This window comes from Sordaria macrospora, chromosome 3 (assembly GCF_033870435.1).
Source record: "Sordaria macrospora chromosome 3, complete sequence".
Classification (NCBI taxonomy): domain Eukaryota; kingdom Fungi; phylum Ascomycota; class Sordariomycetes; order Sordariales; family Sordariaceae; genus Sordaria; species Sordaria macrospora.
The window spans coordinates 2,315,660-2,334,657 of NC_089373.1; the positions used below are offsets into that span (position 1 = coordinate 2,315,660).

Consider the following 18,998-nt stretch of genomic DNA (forward strand, 5'->3'; position numbering starts at 1 on the left):
CTTACCTCGTCTTGGATGGTGGCTATGCATGGCCAGCCAACATTGGTTCCCGAACCCGGTTTTAACCTCCCTTTTTCTCCCTGGGAACACGAGAGAATGTGCTGACTCTCTCTTTCTTCTTCTTCTTCTTCTTCTTAAAACCATTCATCGCTGGCTTTTGTTGTTTCTTCATCAGTCTGTCGCTAAACCCCTCTCTTCCGCAACAACCTCTCTTTGTTGCCTCTTTCTTCACCCTCACTGCCATAGCGCTCGTTTGTATGGCATTTTAAATCGCGTTATCTTTAGTCTATAATCACAACCCTTTCCCGCCCATTACGCCGCCTGAGCCATCTGAATACCTAACGATTATTATTTTTCTGGACAACCTTTACCATCAAAATGCGTTCCACCATCATCATCACCGCCCTCGCGGCGTCTGGCGCCGTTAATGCCGGTGTTGCCAAGAACTCCAAGCGTGCTACCGTCACCCCCATCACCACCAAGGGCAACGCCTTCTTCAAGGGCGACGAGAGATTCTACGTTCGCGGTATCGCTTACCAGCCCGGTGGCTCTTCTGCCAACCTTGTACGAATGCCCACCATCATCAGAAATACATGATAACTGGTCGACTAACACAATCTCCTAGGACCCCCTTGCCGACCCCAAGATCTGCCTTGAGGATATCAAGAGGTTCGAGGATCTCGGCATCAACGTTGTCCGTGTCTACTCTACCGACAACTCCAAGTCGCACAAGGAGTGCATGGAGGCTCTCGCGGACGCCGGCATCTACGTCGCCCTCGACGTCAACAACCCGCTGTACTCCATCAACCGCGAGACCCCCCACCCCTCCTACAACGCCGTCTACCTGCAGAGCGTCTTCGCCACCATCGACGAGTTCGCCCAGTACGACAACACCTTTGCCTTCTTCTCCGGAAACGAGGTCATCCACGATGAGGCCGAGAGCACGCTCGCGGCTCCTTATGTCAAGGCCACCGACCGCGACATGAGGGCCTACATCAAGGCGCGCAAGTACCGCCCCATCCCCGTCGGCTACTCGGCCGCCGACGTGTCCAAGAACCGCATGCAGACGGCCAAGTACTTCAACTGCGGCTCCGACGAGGAGCGCTCCGACTTCTTCGCCTTTAACGACTACTCGTGGTGCAAGAGCAACTTCAAGACCTCGGGCTGGGACGTCAAGGTCAAGAACTTTACCGACTATGGCCTGCCTATCTTCCTGTCCGAGTACGGCTGCACCACCAACGGCCGCGACTTTGGCGAGGTCAGCGCCCTCATGGACAAGGAGAAGATGACCGCCGTCTACTCCGGCGGTCTCATGTACGAGTACACCATGGAGGAGAACGGATACGGAATCGTCAACATCACCAAGGGCAAGGACATCACCGACCAGACCGGCAAGCGCATCGAGCTGCCCGAGTTCGACGCCTACAAGAAGGCCCTCGCCAAGTACCCCGCCCCCTCTGGTGACGGCGGTTACGCCAAGGAGACCAAGTCCCAGGACTGCCCTCCCAAGGATGACGACTGGCTTGTTGAGGACGACACCCTTCCTGAGATGCCTGCTGGTGCCAAGAAGGTAAGATTTTCTTTTCCCCCTTGAACTTGTCAAATCAACCGCGTTGAAATTGAAACTAACTGATCGAAATAGTATCTCGAGAACGGCGCCGGCAAGGGTCCCGGTCTCGAGGGTGCCGGCTCCCAGTGGGCCGGCGATGCCTCCCCCACCTCCGGCTCGGGCTCTGGCTCTGGCTCCGGCTCCGGCTCCGGCTCCGGCGCTTCCTCCACCGCTTCTGCCACCGACAGCGCTGCTGGTTTCGCCGTCTCTGGTCCCCTGAACAAGGCCCCCTTCGTCGTCACCGGTCTTGCTGTCCTCTTCACCCTTGTTGGTGCTGTTGCTTTGTAAATTTTAGTTTTTTATTTGCAAATTTAGCGACAGACTGACTGTTGGGCTGTTGGGAGCTTGAGTGCATGGCATGACAGGCGACGCGATGCGTTGTTTGAGTATAAGCTTTTTATGTGCATAGTAGTATTATACCATATACACGAGAACATATAGACATGGTGGATGGATGGAAGATGAGCTTTGCCGGGGACTTTTTTTTTAGGGCGTCTTGCTTGAATTTCACTTCTTCCTGAGGATAATACCTAACCCGGGTAATCACACACTTGGTTGATGCTTTTAAGCTCCATGCGATTCACTGTGTTCGTGTTTATGTTGATATGTTGTTTGTTTTAAGCCGTCGGCCGGTTGATCTGCCGCACATCAGGTTGATCAGGGTTTCGGTAGGTACCGACAGAACTGTCGATGATGTTCAGCGATGTGCTGGATGTGCGTGTACATCATTGCGCGACTCACGGATTCCAACATCTCAACGTAACTGGCTGTGAAGAGCCAAGATCGCCCAGTTTGGTGAGATCATGGTGATCTATGATACCTGCTTTAATCTGACCTCACTTCAAGACCAACCAACTTGATGAGCTGCACCCCAAAAACCGATTGTAAACTGGTGACCCTTGGCTCCATCGGTACTAAGGAAACAGCAATCATGATGTTGGTCGACAGCAACGACAAACGGGTCGGGAGTAAAACCCACTGTCTCGGCACCGACCGGCAGACGGGAAACACAGCTGGCAGCCATGCTCCCACGTTTATGCCGCTTGGAGACTTGGTATCGAACAAAAGTCCCCGATCAGGGTTTGGGATTGAGGGCATCTCTCCTATTGAAGGCTTCAAGGCGTGTTACACCACAGGGACGAGTCCGCGTCATTGGGCCGTTGAGGCTCGTCGAGTCGCTGTTTGGGGCATTCCGTCAGCAAAGCTTCTCTAGTCTGGCGGCGGTCCTTTCCTATGATGTGCTGTGAAGTGCAGTGTGTCGTACAGGTATTGGAGGACGGCTTCCCTTCCATTCATCCGTTGAGCATCGGAGAGTGGTTGATGCAGTGGGCGTGGCAAGCTGAAAGGGAAGAAGTGACGAAGCCCTATTTGCATCGAGGCAGTGAGGATGATAGCTTCCGTCTTGGATCACAGCTGGCTGAGGTTACCTGAGAAGATGCCCCTGGAGGAACAGTGGTGAAGTGTCAGTGAGGCAAGTGCATGGGAAACTGAATGCAACTGCCGTGTAAAATAGGCGAACGAGTGGATGGACTTGAGCCGCAACTTCCCAACTGCTGTGCGATGAGGAATACCGAGGGAAAGTGCATCCAAACGAAGCTTGCTTGAGATAGCACCAGGAGGCTCGCGGCGTTCTCCCGTTGCTTCAGGTCTCACCATCTTTATTCTTTGCTTGGCCCAGCTTCTTTGCTCGTCGCAGAGTGACATTTGTATTGGCGGGCTTACTCTTCCACATCGATGACACGCCTGTCCAGGTCTGGATCACTACCATCGCCATCTTTAGCTCATACTGACGACCGGAGGTGAACTTCCACTCGTACCAATGGCGTTCCTTTCAGCGGCAAGGCTTGCCGCCTTCGTTGGCATTTGTAAGTCCAGACTCTCTGCCTTCCTTTCAAACTCCGATTATAGAGTCTGTTTGGCTTTTGTTAATTAGACCCGACTTTAGGTTCCTCCATTCTCGCCGTCCAAGGTCACTCCGATGCTCACAACCACTATGGCTTCCCCGGGTCTGGTCAGAATGCGCCTGTCGCTCAGGGAGCGGATGACGGTCACGGCCGACTTGACCCGATCTACCTATATACCCACGGAATTATCGCCGCCCTTGCCTTCGTAATCCTTTTCCCTCTCGGTTCCATGCTCATTCGCTTGCTTCCTGGCCGTATGGCCCTCTTCGCCCATGCTTTTTGGCAACTGTTTACGCTACTCGTCTATTTGGCCGCTGTTGGACTTGGTATACACCTTATCAAGCAAGATCCGAGCTTGGTATGCGTCTTCCTCCCTCCTCCCCTACTCCTGCTTTGACATGCGTCTTTTCCGTTGACAAAAGCTGACTTCTTACTTGCCATCAATCAAGATGGGGGAAAAAGAGCTCAACTACCACCCAATCATCGGCATCTTTGTCCTCGCACTCCTGTTCATTCAACCGCTAGTTGGGTTCTTCCACCACAAGGAACATAAAAGAGATCGCCGCCGTGGATTCTGGTCAGCCCTTCACCTCGTAATCGGAAAGACTGCCATCACGGTTGGAATGATCAATGGCTATATAGGCCTAATGGCAGCAAAGGATCAAGACAGGTTAGGTCAAAGGCGCAGGCAGAAACTCATAACAACCTATGTCGCTGTCGCGCTGACCCTCTGGCTACTATGGACTGCCATGTCAATGTGGTGGGAGTGGAAAAGGCATAGGACGATAAAGGCGGAAAAGGAGCTGGAGCGCGCCCTCGCCGAAGATGGGACAGGTGTTGGCGCCGACCGCGGAATGAACGGAATGGGAAATGGAAGGCCGGTCAATGATATGAGCGATACAAGGCCGAGGGAGGCACCCAGGAAAGCGAAGAGATCAAGAAGTCGAGGCTGATGAGGTTTAATGTCGGGGACTGATGGAGCGACGAGTCTGTTTCGGCGATTGTCGAAGTCTTGCCCTTTTAATGACCTCGAAGGAGTCTTGGTGGCTTCCGGTCCGCATCCTGTTAAAAAACAGTCTATAAAAATAGCTTTAAACATAATGGTTATCCACCGAATGAAAATTTCTCACCGGGTCATTCCATGAATCTCGCTGCGGTGGTGAATGATCTCCAACCCGCCACATTTCGCCTAGTTAAATGACTTCATTCGCTTCATCACACCACCCGACCTGCTCTTCTCCCCATGTGGACCCAGCACCACGGCCCCATGCTCCATCGCCGCATACAAACATAAGCTGCGCCCCAATGTCAAAACCATGAACCCTGAGAAAGTCTCATCAATCATCACGATCACTGACGTACCTGCCGTCCACCTGCAGCGAAGCCAAAGTCAATCCCTATGATCACGAACGGCCAGCCGAATAAACCATCAAAAGAGAAATCGTCCGAGTCCGAACCGGACTAAACCGGCACGGAAAGGACGGAGATACGGATCGCTCGTGGGCATACACAGCCCCACGACGATACCACAAACAAAATAAAGAAAGATGCTCATCGCCAGGATGCTCAAGCTGAGTCAACAACTCAACAAGCTCTCCAAGCCCATCCTCGTCTACCTCGCCGCCCTCCAAGATGTGCCCGGCAACCCGCTCAACTTTGCCACCACCCTCGCTACTGCTGCCACTACCACGACTTCGTATTATGTGTCGAGTACGTGTACGGAGAGTCCGACTGCTGTTTGTCAGCTGCCCCAGTTCGACCACCAGAAACACCACGGGGCGGTGCCGCCTACACCGTTCCCGTACGCATACTCGTCGCTGGCGTCGTCGTCGTCATCCTCACCAGAGGCGATACCTCCAATCGTCTGGTGGGGTGGGATAAACGGCGGTGAAGAAGACTTTATGCAGATCTTGCAGCGTCTTTGGAGTTAAGCCGTGACGGACGCGCTCGGATTCCATGATACCCAGGAAGCGGGTGCGGCAGATGACGCGCAGGGCGAGCTCGGTGCGGTGCAGGATGTCGAAGAGGTCGAGGGCGGCGTCGAGGTTGGACTCGAAGTCCGGGGATGGAGTCGGGTGATAGTTGGGGTTTCGCGGGTTCCGGGACCAGATGCCGAGGGCCATGCCGACGAAGGGAGTCTGGGAGACGAGAGAGGCGGCGAGGTTTTCGATGGTGGGAATTCCTGTTGTGGTTTGGGAATTGGGTTAGTTCGATGGGGAGTTTCTTTCTTACGGGTTTGGGCTTCATTGGAGGGTGTTTTTGTTCCCTGAAAGGGATTTGTGCTTTTGTTTGTTGGAGCGGGAGATTTGCATATCACATGGCATGGACGGAGTTTTTGGAGTTTCGGTCCCTCTCCGGGCGGGAACGGATACGTTCCATCGGGGTCTTTGGTGAAGGGTTTGGGCATAGGGGACACTGGAGGGAAAGGAATTGGGGTTCACGTACCACAATTGAGAATGGATTCGGTACCTATGATAAATAGGGGCAGTTAGCAGATACCCAGCGCAGTACCAAAAAGTCAGAGCAATGTCTTCAGTGTCCGTACCTTGAACCTCGAATGCCAACACTTTCATCAATGCCGTGTTTTTTGAGTCGGGTGTGAGCTCACCCCATATATCGATATGGGGGAACTTGCGACATTCAATATCATACGTGAAAGCTTTATAAATCAACGAAGTCAACCTGTCCGGTTGGAACAAATCCTTGGCTTCACTATTGTCAGTCTGTGACACTTTGTGGGAAGGTAGAGAGGGCACCGCCTACCATATATGACAGCATCCTCCGGCTGTTCAGGCTTGAGTCTAATGGGTATGAAGTATGTATCACTCAAGTACATGTACCTGACAATATGCATATAGCTCCATAGTCTTCGAGCGGGCATTCGTAGGTACTCGGCGATAAGTATCTGTCGGTTATGATGGCGGATTTCCTCGTCTACTCCGCGCGACCAGTGGTCAATCTTGATGCGCAGCGTCATCATCAAGATAGCTTGCTCTTTGTCCTTGTGAGCAGTATGGATAGAACCGCCTAGTGGTATGTTTGGTCAGTAAATTCATGTCCGTCTGTGATTCTCAAGAGTAATTTCGTACCTAGCATCCGGTATTGGGTTCTGGGATTGAATCCAGGAGGACCTCCGTCGTGTGTCGCCCCTGGTTGTTTCATCACCTCATCGATGACGGCGCTGATACCTTCAAAGCTGTTTATATCTGGTGGTGTGGGGGCTTTCTTGCCACTTAAAACTTTGTTGAAGTTCTTCCTCACTTGCTGGTCAACACGTCGACTGTACTCGTGGTCAGCAGCCACATGACAGTTGTTGACCCTTGTCCACTCCGTTTCCTTCTTCGAACCAAGCGACCGGGAAACCGCCTCCAGTTTCATCAAAATCTTCTCACGCAAATCTGCGTTCTCCCCGATCAATGTCTTGCCGTACTCCAACGGGGCAGTCAGATACCATTCGAGTGTCTTTCCGAAGGCGTCTTTGGAGTTGAAGATGATACTAGTACAGTTTATGCATTTATCTAGAAGAATCGAATTTATCGTGTGGACGTGGCGGCTTTCAACCGAAAAGAAATGGAAGAGATAGCTGTGCTCTCTTCTCTGGCGGCCGTCTTCCCCTTCTCGAAGGCAAAGAAGATTACCAACAAGCTTGAGATGACTGTTGTGTGGTTTGCCGACGGGAAGGTCCTCCAGAACACTCTGAACAGGGCCAAATCCTTCAAAAGCAGAGGCTCGCTTGGCTTCCCTTCTAGCCTTGATCCCCGGCATGTTGTCTTCTAGTGGCTCAGACAAAAAGTGGGAGCGAAGAACGATCATGAGCTTGGGGGATACTGGCGCAAACTCGTGAAAAGGTGCCCGCGCAAGTGTCTCAATACGGTCCGATCGGACGTTTCGAGCGAACACCTGCACCTCGTCGGAGACCGTGTAGCTGTTATCAGTGAGGATGAACTCATCTTCGGGGTTCGATGGGACGCAAAATGCCATTGTGTTGCATTGGAGATTGTAGAGGAACCATTGAGCATCGTCGGGATACATATGTTTGCCGATTTCGCGGGCCCACTTGAAGTCTGGATCTATTTCGAGCTCGACGATGGTCTTGATGTTATTCAACCAAACATCCATGGGTGTTTTGAACTGAGGATTCTCGGTCATGTATTCGCGAAGCTGTTCGCGGTCCTGATCGGAGTATTCGGCTGCGTTTTCGTGGTGGAAGCGCTTGTAGAACCCGATGTTGCGATACCTCATGAGGAAGAGAAACTTGCGGAGCAGGGAGCGTTCATCCCACATGAGACGAACTGTGGGCTCCTTGGCTTCCAAGGCTTTGGTAACCTTGGTGATGATCTGGGCTGCCTGAGCCTCAAGTTTGGACAACAGTTTTTCAACGTGTCTCCGCTCTTTGTCCGGCTTCGTGAAGTCGTCGTACATGTTGATTTGCCCAAGGATCCTGGAAACGGGCTTCTCGATGAAGACGGCGGAGTCCTGGGTCATATCGAGGCTGTTGATTACCAGGTCTCCTGGAAACATGCCCTTCTCATACTTCGGCTTTGAAGTTCCTTTGGGTGTCTTGGGTGCCTTGGGGACCCTGTTGGCGAAGTTCTTGAGAAGAAATTGGGGGACAAAGTGTTGGTACTGCCCATTCGATGCGGCGGGAGCTATGATGTTTGGCTTGGGATGTGCCATGGCTGGATGGGAGGTGATGTTGTTCTTGGAAAGCGACGTTAATATAGAAGGAACTTGTAGATTTGGGAAGAAAGAATACCACAGTGGATGTGTGGCGCTACCGATTTCTTCTTAAAAGTCAGGTCGTCCATGATGATATATATAACAAGCTCACCCACGGTCGCCCTCGATAATATCGTGGGAGTGACATTCTCAAACACCACAAAGACCCATTCGTGAGGCCATGAGGTATTGAGGCCAACAGCGGCGGGGTTGGCTGTGTTGGCCACGTCGTGTTGGCCTTGTGTTGAATGCCCCCAAAAGAAGAATGCTGATTCGGCAACTCGGGAGCCCTGTCAACTCGTTCGCATTGTTACAAACATCAGGCAAATTGGGCTCGGCCTGCTGAAATTGGAGATGTGTATGCCTTCATTTGGCGTAGCACGAAGGATCCGGGCGAATGAAAAGACGCTGGCACGCTTGCCGTCAAGCATCAACGACGCAGGATCATCATCGGATTGAACGAGTTGTCACTTGACAGGTCGTAGGTGGGCTGAGGCGGGGTATCTTTGTCGGCCCCCAGGAGTCCAGGAGTCCATGAGTCTGGAAGCGTGTCGACGGAAATGACATAACGATGTTCTCCTCACGAAAGCGCAAAAAAATGTGCCGTCCATTCAAACCATGGAAATCTTTTGGGGAAATGATGTTGTGTTGAGAATTTGTGATGCAGACGGGAATGTGGGAAATGAAGTGGAGGGAGGGGAAAGAGCGTGGGGGGGGGAATGGCACCTCCAGCTGTCAGAAATAAAGCTTGCCCTATGAGTACTAGTTCTTTGATTATCTTGCAATAATAACAAATCATCGGGCGTGTGGCTCAGTTGGTAGAGCGTTCGCTTAGCATGTTTCCGAGCATGCGAAAGGTCCTGGGTTCGATTCCCAGCTCGTCCATTTCTTTTGCGATTTTTTTGTCCCTCGAATTTTTTATCTCTTCCTTCCTTTATTTTGCTGCCTTTATTTTTCGGCTTTGCATGATGCTCGGCGTTTCGCTGTGAACGGTTGACATTTAAGCATTAAGATCGACCAGTTGACATATGTTGGCTGCCGCTTCCGGTTTTAACTCCCACGTCCTCCCGTCTGACTTCCGGTTTCCACTTCCGTTTGATCTCCCCAGGGATCCGCCATAGCTTCTTTCCATAAGGAATTGAAGGATTCTAGAAGGACGTAGATTGTTGGGTTGAATCGGGACTTGACCTTCTGAACCTTTTTTGGACTTCAGACACAATTGTCACAAGCCCCTGCTTATCAACCGTGTGCAACGGCCAGCAAAAGGGACGTCATTGACAAGCTAGACACAACGCATTTTTCTAGGTTGTGAAGAAGACAGTGTCGGTAATAACATTGCTAGTACTATCCAAAAGACACAAGCCATATTACCGAGTACTATCATTGGGATCAATCGCTCTCCGACCCAAGTTCCTTTCCTGAAAGAATATGTTCTACCCTGTACACCATTTCCTTTTCCCCGTAAACCATCCGTGGATCATAAATGAGTGTCCTATATGTTCAATATCCGTAGAGTACCCATGCTCATCATCACTCATCGCAGTCATACCGTTTCCTTTATCCAAACCCGTTTGCTGTTCTCGAAGTCCTTTAGTCTGTATCGAAAAAGCTCCCCTCCCTCCCACTGGTTCCCTTGCCCACCACCCCTGAAGCCTCCAACTTCATCACCCTGCCATCCCACCTCCTAACCCCCTCACCAAAGAACCACCAAACACCCCCCGCTACGGCCACAATGACTACCTGTGCCACCGCAAACCCAATACACATATCTCTCAGCCCATGTCCCGACGAAAGAACCTCGCTGCTACGCGGACTTTTTGAGATGCCACTGGGGACGGCAATGACGAAAATCCCGGCAAACAGCGTCTTCCAACAGGCGACGCCGGTTGCCATATCGTTTGCGGTCCTAGTATCAACGGTATGATTATTGGAGGAGGAAGCCGAGGCCGTGCTCAACCGGATCAAGGGGCGGGAGATGGCGTCGAGGACGTACGCCCCTGCGGCGAGTAGACCGAGAGCGAAACTAATTGCTGAGAGGTTCGTCGTCAGAATCTCGCCATCGTGGATTCTCGCGTCTGTATGGAGACCAAAGGCGAGGATGCCGATAAACGCGAGGAGAGAACCAGCTGTGATGGCGACCGTATTCAGCTTGTTGTTGAAGTGCGTTGGGATGGACGCTAAAACGGGGAACTGTGACTGTAAACGAGGGAGGAACAACGGGAGGAGCGTGAACAAGGCCGCTGTAGCGGTGGCGAGAAGCCAGGGGCCTGTCACGAGGACACCGATAGTGGTTGTAGTATAGGTGGAGTGAAATAGAAGAGAGAGCGAAGAGCTGAAGGCCCATAGCGATGAGTACGGGAATAGAGATGTGAAGAAGAGGATAAGTGTAGTTGGTGCAATGAAAGCACGAGGTGCTTGGAGAAAAGTGACCATATCTGCCGATCCACGGTAGGAGTATGGTTTTATCTTCACAATGTAGTCGTTGATGGTATCAATGATACGGTCCCGTCTGATACCCTGGCACATGGAAGCCTTATAGGGACTTTCACTACCCTCATCAATCCGCGGTAGTGTACAATTGCGGTCATATGCTGTCTCGGGCACACCCAAGGCAATGGCCGGCACGGCAAGGACCAAAAAGCAGCTGAGGATTGTGAACTGCAACTCGAACCCAGTCGGGCCTCGTGATGATATCCCGCCAAGCAGGGGTGGACCCCATGTGGTTGTGATGGCAACAATGGTGTAGATGGACACCCGGAGGTCGCGTTCATGTTCCTTGAAAACGTTAGTTGTGTACAGAATAAGCTCGAGGGAAGTGAGGCTGGACTTACAAAGAACATATCGTAAATGGAACTGTGGACCAGGGTATCAAATGCACCCCATCCCAAACCTTGAAAAACTCTTGCGGCCAGACATTGGCTGTAGCTGGTCCTCACGCTGGTGTTCCATATGGTTCCGATGAATACCAGTGATAATGAGATAAGGTATATCGGTCTTTTCCCGCATATTCTCGATGTCACAAGACTGATGAGTCCTGTAAAAGCTGATAGAATCAACGGAACACCTGTCAGCGCCGCGGCAGCAATGTATGATACACGATGCCCATTGGCCGCCTCAGCATTTACGCTAATGAAGGCTGTCTTCATGACTCCATTCAAAGCTACCACCAGCAGCAGAGCAAAAAAGCTGGACTCCTTACGCCAGCGGGGCCAGTTCTGAAAACGTGAGCTTGTGGAATTGCATGGTGGGTGGCAGAAAGGCATATAAACTTACCAATGGGTCTTCAGGATCATCGCTTGGTTGCGGTACCAGCTCAATGTCACTGTGCTTGCCTCGCCCATATTTGATGGTCCTTGTCGTTGAAGCTAGAGATGTCCATGAAGATTGCGTCTGTAGTCTTGAATGCCCAGATTTCTTCCCTAGTGATGACGCTCTTTCTGACCGTGCTTCGGAGATCGTGCTCAGCGAAGCTTGCGATTTTAAGGGCGATGGGCGAGTCGGCGGCGGACTTCTAGGAGAGATAAGAGTGCTAGACATTGATCCAGATCGATTATGTGCTGTACCCTTCTTTGAGCTTGGTGTTGGCGGTAGTGGTCTGTTTGGTGGTGGTGACGTGGTTGTAAGAGGCCTTATATCTGACGGACTTGTAATAGAAGGTGTCCTGGAAGGATCCTTGGTAGTAAGATCCTTCCTCGAAAGGGGAGGCGGAGGCAACGCCATGCTGAGGCCGAGTATATCCCGGCTGTCCATCTCCTGAGTACCAAGCCGAGCAAGCTCGATGTCCAAAGATGTTGATTCCAAAGCACGACCCAGCTGCTTGTTGCCAGAGCGAGTGTTGATTTCCGGTTGCCGCTGTCCAGCAGTCGATAACGAAGCAGTCGAGTGACACAAACGAGGAACGGACTGTCAAAGAGGAGCAAAGAGGGAAACATGAGCAAGGTAAGGGTTACTGGACAACGGTATTAAGAGAACGGACGGAACATGTCACACAGAAGGAGGCCCACACACGATCAGGCACACTTCACACTTGTGAGACTGGGAGCCCTGCTCATGACGTTCGTGTTCTCTGCCACATGTTGACGCCCACATCTGGCCGAGCTTGACAAGGAATCAAGAGACAAATGGAGCTACTAGTCAGCATGAGAACCTCGAGGGGGAGGACCCATGGCGATCAAATGCGCCATGAGGGAGCATAGGTTGTAGTAACACAAAGCCGGAACAGTTCCGGACAAGGCAAGACAGAGATGGGTACGATCCCTACCTGTTGACAGGGTAGATGATTACCATCCTGGCGGGAAACGATTCGTTTGGGAAAGTTCGAAAAGGAATGTTACAGCTCTTTCTCGCCCTGTCTTTGGCTCCCTCTTCTCAAACCTCCCAGTTGCTGGGCTCCGCCTCCACCCCAACCCGACTTCAGAAAAAGGAATCCCTTCAGTGATAGATGATCAGAAATGTACCTGACATGCTTAAGACACTTGCTACTCGCGCAGCTGAAGAGCTAGATGTCATGTGCTTTTCTTTTCTTAGCGACAGAAAGACCGCTAGCTCAGGTCGCACCGCCGAGTATCCACGCCGTACCCAGAAGCCCCCCGAGTCGCGAACGAATAGCTGGCCGGGTGTAGGAAGCAACCCCAAGATTCACAGCGTCAGGGATAATAAGGACCCGTCCCGATACGTTGCTGGCGAGGGTAGATATGAGTTGCAAGCGAGCCTTTGGGTGGTCGGGTCGACGGCGATCATCAGGCCGGCGTCATGAACACCCCTGGACACCCAAGTAGTCGGTTGCACGCTCAACCACCTTGTTCTCAGCGAGCTGAAACGGGACTTGAAGCGGGAGGGGGGGCCAATGTCTCGGGAGCCACGGCGTTGACCTGTTCCGCATCGGTTTCTTGTGGGAGCTTTGGTCCTCTCATACTGCAGGAAAAGGATGCCAGTCTGATCGTGCGCTTGACAAAAGAAAAGAAGAAGAGGGGTTGATTTTCACCAAGGGAGACTCATTGGTGACGGTTCTGGCCCGTCGTGTTCGGGCAAGACGAGAACCCCACCTCACCCGCCCTCTGACTCTGGTGTGTAAGAGAACGAAAGAAAGATGCATATGTCAAAAATGCTGTGCGGTAAAGGTACATCTAGTAGAGGACAAGCGCGGCTCGCGAGAAGGAGAAACTGCATCGGGTTGGATCCCTCCAACGAAAATAGAGAAACAGAGAAAGAAGAAAAGAAGTGCTCTGTGTCACGGCACCTGCACCTTCCCGTTCAGCCAGCTCTGGGTCTTCCTCCTCCAAGCAGTTCCTTCCCTTCATCGTCAACGAATTGTTGCGCTTTTCGCAGGTAAATCGCCGTCTCCCGTCGCAAATTGCTTACACGAGAACACAACATCCAGTCATTACCTCTCTGTCCTGTCGGACAGCATTGGACCAAGTCACAACATGCCGACTCATCCAACCCCGTTGTTGAAAAAGATCAGAATCTCTGCGCTCCTGGACGCGGGACAATAGCGAGCCATAGCACGTACAGGGGGTGTGCCACAGGGGGGGTTGTGAGGTGTCTCTGCTGCAAGGGGTACACCGTCACAGTGGAACCGCAGCTGGTTTACGCCCGTACACAAAAAGCCCTGCGACCACACCAAGGAATGGAAGCTCAATGTGTCGACAAGTGTCCAGGAAAGCAGCAATGCCATTTTTATTATATTGCGCTTGACGCCCTGTTTTGGTCCCAAGGAGGGACAACATCAATTTCCGTTCTTCATCACACTCACACGAGGACACGACGTCGGAAAGATACACCACCTTCTTTCCTAGTTGCTGGCGGACTCGAGTGGAGAGGCAGCGAGGAGGTACCTGGGGGATTCCATTCCATTGTTTACTTCGCTCAGGGGCTTGCCCAGAATATTGTTAGTGCAGTCCCTGAACGGAGAATTGATCAAAGGGCGCCCACTTCCACTTCCACCTCCACCTCCTCTCCGCTTCGCCCTCGCTGCTCTCCATGTTATCACCTCTATTCCAATTTTCAGATTATGACGCTTCATTCTGTGTATAGGTGACATTCATTCGAACTTACTCACTCTTCAGCAGATACAGCGCCCTCTTCCACAAGGGCCGGAATCAGCTCCCTATATCCGGCCCGCATCGCCACCATCCCATTCCTGTCACTCCCTCCCAAGCCCATCAAAGATTCAAGAAGATGTTGGTTACACCGAGAAGGAAAAAAAGGGCGATAGAACCACACATCAAAGATCGGAAACGAATCCCATCCATCCATCCATCCATCCATCCACACAATCAAAGGCTGGAACCGCCCATCGCGGGAACCCGCTGCCTACCTACTTCGTATTTCTGGTCCGCGGTACATAGGTACTCATCCTACGGCCGGAACGGTTGGTGGCTGGACACACGAGAACTACTATAAACTCTCTCTCACCCATCGCTTTGTTTCCATGTGGGTATGTAGATGGATATAAATTGAAACGAAAACCCCGGCCACTCAGACGCGGCGATTCAGGTACCGCGTAGGACACTACTACCTCTACCTACGTGGAAATACAGACGGTAGCCCAGCTCAGCTGGTACAGTTATTTGTATGTACATATGTCTACACCTATAGTACTACGTTGCTCCAAAAATAGCAGCTTCTCCCGTTGACTGCGTGTGTGTATACATACCCTGCTGGATTCAACTTCCCCCTCCCCCATGACATACTCCTCCCGCTCCGCTGAGTTGCTCGTTTGGGTTTTCTTTTTTTTTTTTTTTTTTTTTTTTTTTTTTTTTTGCCTGGCTACTTACAGAGATATCAACTGTCAGAGCACGTACCTTAGATTATCGGCTGGCGCATCATTGCAAAATATATGATCGAAGGTAAACTGATGTTCAAGATGAATAGCAAGAATAAAAGAAGAAGCCGATAACTAGTTTTGGAGGAAATGGGCAGGACGAGTTCTGATGTACGATGACAGTTCAGATCGGACGAAAGATCAGAAATCCAAATGGAAACCCAAGGATCCCGCCTGAATGACGGGTGCTGGCTGGCATATGTTATCACATCCAAGCGGTAACGTTGTGGCCGTTCAAAGCGTTTAGCTCACCTACGAGTTCAGGATGTTAGAGTGTTACCCATAACCACACGTCGAGAACGACCGACGAGGAGCCGATGTTCGTGATAGGTCAAGTGGGGAAGTGCGAGTCAAAGGCGTGGTTCTCGAGGGCTAAGGGACAGGGGAAAGTCTTAAGGGCTGGGAAGCTGAACGGTCTTCCCTCCCTCGGTTTTGTTGAAGATTTGATGATTCTGTTAGAATGTAACATGCGATTCCAAGGGACGTAATAGTTTATTCCATGCTATATACAGTTGAAGATTCCATTCCATTCATCTCGTTCCTTTATGTCGCGATGTTCAAAGCGGCCGCGGGAAACCAAGAAGGTGAAATCTTCAGCTAGCACAAGAAAACGGTATAAGGCGTCGCTCATCTATCAATGTGAGACTTTGCCATATCCAGTGCGGTGAGGAGAAATTGTCATAGCTTCAATTAAATGTCTGACTCGTATGCCAGTGACTAAAAACAAATACAATGTTTGCCCAAATCATACTCTGACCCAGGAACCTCTTTCAAAACCCGTAAACTCATAACTCATATCAGCCATAAACATATTGGCATCTGTATCTGTCTGAGCGCCCCGTGTAGCCCCTCATCACCATGTCGTATCCCGTGTTACTGTCTATACCATCTGTACCGTGTAGTGCATATTGTCTATCGGTGTTCGAATGGTCTTGTTCCGTTGGGAAGATCTTGTTGCCCAAGTAAAAAAGTAAAAACAGAAAAGAAGTAAGCGGAGATGGCGTCTATCCTCGGCAGACGCTGATAATTGTATGAGAGGAATAGAGGACAGAACATTGCAGGTGGCAACAGTCTTCCATGTCCAGCAATTTGTGAGAAAGAAAGCGGATGGTGTTTGATTGCACCAAGAACTGCAATCCTCTTCAGTCAAATTATGCCCGACCAGTCATCTCCCGAGCGCTCATGTGGTTCCAATGGAAGGTATTAGAGTCCCCGCCAATGAGCATCGAAGGCCAGAAGATCATCTGGACTGGAACTGGGACTGGGCCGGCTGGGTCAATGAAGACCGCTATTGCACGGAGAAAGTGTCAGCTAATGCTCTTCAAACATCCGAATTTGTGCTGATACAACCCATATTCAGGTAGCCCGATTCCGTAAGACAGTGGTTGTCATCTAGCCTTGCTCGCAGTCACATGGGCAAGGACACCGAACTGCAGGAGATGGGGGTAAACGAACCGTGGTGAACCGGTTTATCGCACCACAACACCTTGCTCCGTCCAGCCTTCGCACCCATGTGACTACGGGCATCACTTGAAGCAACCATACTACTTACCTCCCATCTTTCTTTCTCTTTCCCCTCCTAGACACCCAAGCTTGTTGCTTCTGTTGGGGAATCGGATCACGTAGAACAGGGCAAAAGGGACAAAGCTCGCAATCATGCAAAAGACACAATGACAGCCGTACCTTCATGGTTCCCACCCGCACCCTCGCTAATTTCCTCGCTCTTCTGCATCATAAAGAGCAGCCTGCTCGACCTCACCAGCACCTCGTCAAATTCGAGCTGGTAGGCAACCGGTCGCTCATCTTCATCGTACGCCTCGTCGGCCGGCACAAGCAGCGGCTGCTCGCGCCGGTAGTGGCGGTTATTGACGTAGTCGTCCGTCGGCTTCTCCACGACGCGGAAGCGGACGCCAACGTTCCGCTCGGGGTCGGCCCAGAGAACGGCGCGGGCCGCTTTGGCTTTTGCTAGCCTGGCAGCTCTTTCTTCGGGCGATTCAAGTGCCTTCCCTGCTACTGCTGCTGGTGTTGCTGCTTCTCGCTTGGCACCACCGTGCAGATCTGTGGTGGATGAAGACGCTGATGACGATACTGATGACGTCGGGGTTTTGGTCTGATCGCATAGCCAGCTGCGCCAGACACGCATGACGCCGTCGCTTACGTTGACGTTGCTGAGGAAAAAGCCGGGCTTCGGTCCGACTTTGACCAAGTTCGTTGTGCAGCAGAGTTGAGAGAAAAGCTCGCCTTCGTCGAGAAAGACCTCCTCGGACGGTCGGTGGTCCTCGACCTCTTCTGTGGACGGCGCTCCATTGTTGTTGCTGGCTTGCTGCTGCTGCTGCGAACGTCTTGGATAGCGTAGCCTTGGTCGGCGATTCTCCTCCTGAACGACGGGTCTGAAGTGCGAGTATAGCCCCTTCAATCCGGCAAGAGTCGGCTCGGGTTCGGGCCCGTGGGCTTCCTTGTCGCCATTGGGGCCAGCGCCGATTTTATCTGTGCGGAGGTAATCGCAGTAGAGGTATGGGGTCGAGAGCTTCGCGCTTGGGTGGTAGCATTCGAGAATGAGGCGGTGTTCTGGGAGGGCAGCGGCCTGCAAAAGGCGCTGGTGGAGGATGTGCAAAGCGACCGAGTAGAAATGGCTGTTCACGCGAATGAGAGGAAGAAGAGCGCGAGTTGGAAGCAGGTCGAGGATGTCGTTCAGAATCTGGGTTTCGGGGGGGTGTTTGTTAGCGGATTTGAAGCTTGGCGCTAGTGCGATAAGGTGCAAATAGAGGGGATTCCGTGTAAGTGATAAGGCCTGGATAACATTGCGATAACATACCTCGTTGGGCAACGAGTCCATGGCACTTGTAGGACCCATCTGGTCGCCGTCTGAAGGATGTTATATCAATAAGTTGTTCGGATCGGATTCAATTCAATAGAGAAAGCTTGTCCAACAAAGCCGTAGGTTGGTATGGTGCGATATCGCAGGTGCTCGATTGTCTGATGAAGCTTGGGAAAAGGTAGGTAGGCCGGGCGTGACGACCAAAGGGACCACGGTATATAAAGAAGCCCTCCACAACAGTATCTCAGATGTGTCACAGGTAAGAGAAAGTCCAACTCAGATCAGGATAACGGTTCTAGATGTCTGTTCTCAGGGGCGGACCAGGTTGGCTGGGTGATTCAAATCATGGCAGATCCTTGTGTTGTGGTGGTCATGGATGCCAAGTGTAGCGTCGTAGCTACGTTAGTAGGTCGCTACCGTACCCCCAACGAGCCGTCCGCGCACACGGCGGATGCGCCCGCAACAACCAACAGAGCGGCGGTGACGTTATGTGTCGTCTTGATAGCACATGTAACATGGATGATGGGCGTCTGTACAAAGCCAAGTCCCGGATGGAGCCGCAGGTCCGCAGAAGAAACTGGATGCCGCGAAACAGGAGCAGGAGGCCGAACGAGTGGCCGAAACGTCTTGCTCAGAGTGTCCAGGATGCGACCGAGAAGTCAGGATATGGATGGGCTGATGGGACAGGATTATCGAGCAAGAGTCGAGGGGGGTCTATGGTTCCATTCAGTGTCCCAGTCTGCACCTCTGCGGCCTCTACGTGAGTTGCTCAGCATGGTTGCCTCAGCAGGGTGCAGAGACACAACCGCACGTTTGACCGGGCAGTGGCAGGGCTGATGTGGTATCCATCACCGTCTATCAATGGGTCCCTGAGTGGGCGCAATGACAAGATAAGATATCGGAAGGAAACCTATGAATGGCCCAGACTTGAAAGAAAAGCCTGGTTTGGTTTCGCAATGGGATTGGGTCTCGTCGTTTTCGACCATGGAAATGGCATTGGATTGGAAAACTCCCGAGTCTGACCTGATCTGATCTGCCTTGCTGCTCAGAAGTGCCAGAAGATCTGCCGAGTAAGGGCCAGAAACATCCCACCACCGATGATAAGTATCTACCATAGAGATG

General features: G+C 51.8%; 5 protein-coding genes and 1 non-coding gene across 6 annotated transcripts; 3 read left to right on the forward strand and 3 right to left on the reverse strand.

Annotated features, from left to right (window-relative positions):
- The first annotated feature begins 100 nt into the window (after window positions 1-100).
- Window positions 101-2,212, forward strand: SMAC4_00788 (uncharacterized protein). The gene is made up of 3 exons (XM_003349847.2): window positions 101-564; window positions 626-1,570; window positions 1,643-2,212. The coding sequence occupies exons 1-3, from the start codon at window positions 379-381 to the stop codon at window positions 1,895-1,897; spliced, it is 1,386 nt and encodes a 461-aa protein (XP_003349895.2). The 5' UTR covers window positions 101-378; the 3' UTR covers window positions 1,898-2,212.
- Window positions 2,213-3,120: 908 nt separating this feature from the next.
- Window positions 3,121-4,466, forward strand: SMAC4_00789 (uncharacterized protein; the record flags this gene model as incomplete). The annotated part of the gene is made up of 3 exons (XM_003349848.2): window positions 3,121-3,474; window positions 3,555-3,871; window positions 3,936-4,466. The coding sequence occupies exons 1-3, from the start codon at window positions 3,429-3,431 to the stop codon at window positions 4,464-4,466; spliced, it is 894 nt and encodes a 297-aa protein (XP_003349896.1). The 5' UTR covers window positions 3,121-3,428.
- A 192-nt stretch (window positions 4,467-4,658) lies between these two features.
- On the reverse strand, window positions 4,659-8,841 carry SMAC4_00790 (uncharacterized protein). The gene is made up of 5 exons (XM_024656026.2): window positions 6,603-8,841; window positions 6,277-6,540; window positions 6,059-6,220; window positions 5,959-5,982; window positions 4,659-5,695 (listed from the first exon to the last, which is right to left on the reverse strand). The coding sequence occupies exons 1-5, from the start codon at window positions 8,188-8,190 to the stop codon at window positions 5,352-5,354; spliced, it is 2,382 nt and encodes a 793-aa protein (XP_024511060.1). The 5' UTR covers window positions 8,191-8,841; the 3' UTR covers window positions 4,659-5,351.
- Window positions 8,842-9,032: 191 nt separating this feature from the next.
- SMAC4_13487 lies at window positions 9,033-9,117 on the forward strand. Its single transcript is given in 2 exon segments — window positions 9,033-9,069; window positions 9,082-9,117. It is a non-coding gene; the product is annotated as a tRNA-Ala (tRNA).
- Window positions 9,118-9,496: 379 nt separating this feature from the next.
- On the reverse strand, window positions 9,497-12,460 carry SMAC4_00791 (uncharacterized protein). The gene is made up of 3 exons (XM_066089492.1): window positions 11,506-12,460; window positions 11,064-11,447; window positions 9,497-11,007 (listed from the first exon to the last, which is right to left on the reverse strand). The coding sequence occupies exons 1-3, from the start codon at window positions 11,980-11,982 to the stop codon at window positions 9,823-9,825; spliced, it is 2,046 nt and encodes a 681-aa protein (XP_065946476.1). The 5' UTR covers window positions 11,983-12,460; the 3' UTR covers window positions 9,497-9,822.
- A 3,267-nt stretch (window positions 12,461-15,727) lies between these two features.
- SMAC4_00792 (uncharacterized protein) lies at window positions 15,728-18,893 on the reverse strand. Its single transcript, XM_003349851.2, has 3 exons — window positions 17,874-18,893; window positions 16,742-17,756; window positions 15,728-16,346 (listed from the first exon to the last, which is right to left on the reverse strand). Exons 1-3 carry the CDS (start codon window positions 17,910-17,912, stop codon window positions 16,210-16,212), a joined length of 1,191 nt encoding a protein of 396 aa, XP_003349899.1. The 5' UTR covers window positions 17,913-18,893; the 3' UTR covers window positions 15,728-16,209.
- Between the last annotated feature and the right edge of the window lie 105 nt (window positions 18,894-18,998).

What these genes read in the sequence shown, in the direction of transcription:
- SMAC4_00788 (XM_003349847.2), top strand. Translation starts at nt 379, where the DNA reads ATGCGTTCCACCATCATCATCACCGCCCTCGCGGCGTCTGGCGCCGTT. An exon ending in GTGGCTCTTCTGCCAACCTT is followed by an intron (nt 565 to 625) that starts GTACGAATGCCC and finishes ACAATCTCCTAG; the next exon opens with GACCCCCTTGCCGACCCCAA. An exon ending in TGCCTGCTGGTGCCAAGAAG is followed by an intron (nt 1,571 to 1,642) that starts GTAAGATTTTCT and finishes TGATCGAAATAG; the next exon opens with TATCTCGAGAACGGCGCCGG.
- SMAC4_00790 (XM_024656026.2), bottom strand. Translation starts at nt 8,190, where the DNA reads ATGGCACATCCCAAGCCAAACATCATAGCTCCCGCCGCATCGAATGGG. An exon ending in AACCCAATACCGGATGCTAG is followed by an intron (nt 6,541 to 6,602) that starts GTACGAAATTAC and finishes ACATACCACTAG; the next exon opens with GCGGTTCTATCCATACTGCT. An exon ending in GTTGGCATTCGAGGTTCAAG is followed by an intron (nt 5,983 to 6,058) that starts GTACGGACACTG and finishes TATTTATCATAG; the next exon opens with GTACCGAATCCATTCTCAAT.
- SMAC4_00791 (XM_066089492.1), bottom strand. Translation starts at nt 11,982, where the DNA reads ATGGACAGCCGGGATATACTCGGCCTCAGCATGGCGTTGCCTCCGCCT. An exon ending in ATGATCCTGAAGACCCATTG is followed by an intron (nt 11,448 to 11,505) that starts GTAAGTTTATAT and finishes TCACGTTTTCAG; the next exon opens with AACTGGCCCCGCTGGCGTAA. An exon ending in CCATTTACGATATGTTCTTT is followed by an intron (nt 11,008 to 11,063) that starts GTAAGTCCAGCC and finishes AACGTTTTCAAG; the next exon opens with GAACATGAACGCGACCTCCG.
- SMAC4_00792 (XM_003349851.2), bottom strand. Translation starts at nt 17,912, where the DNA reads ATGGGTCCTACAAGTGCCATGGACTCGTTGCCCAACGAG. An exon ending in TGGACTCGTTGCCCAACGAG is followed by an intron (nt 17,757 to 17,873) that starts GTATGTTATCGC and finishes CCCGAAACCCAG; the next exon opens with ATTCTGAACGACATCCTCGA. An exon ending in TGCGGGTGGGAACCATGAAG is followed by an intron (nt 16,347 to 16,741) that starts GTACGGCTGTCA and finishes TCCGTGCAATAG; the next exon opens with CGGTCTTCATTGACCCAGCC.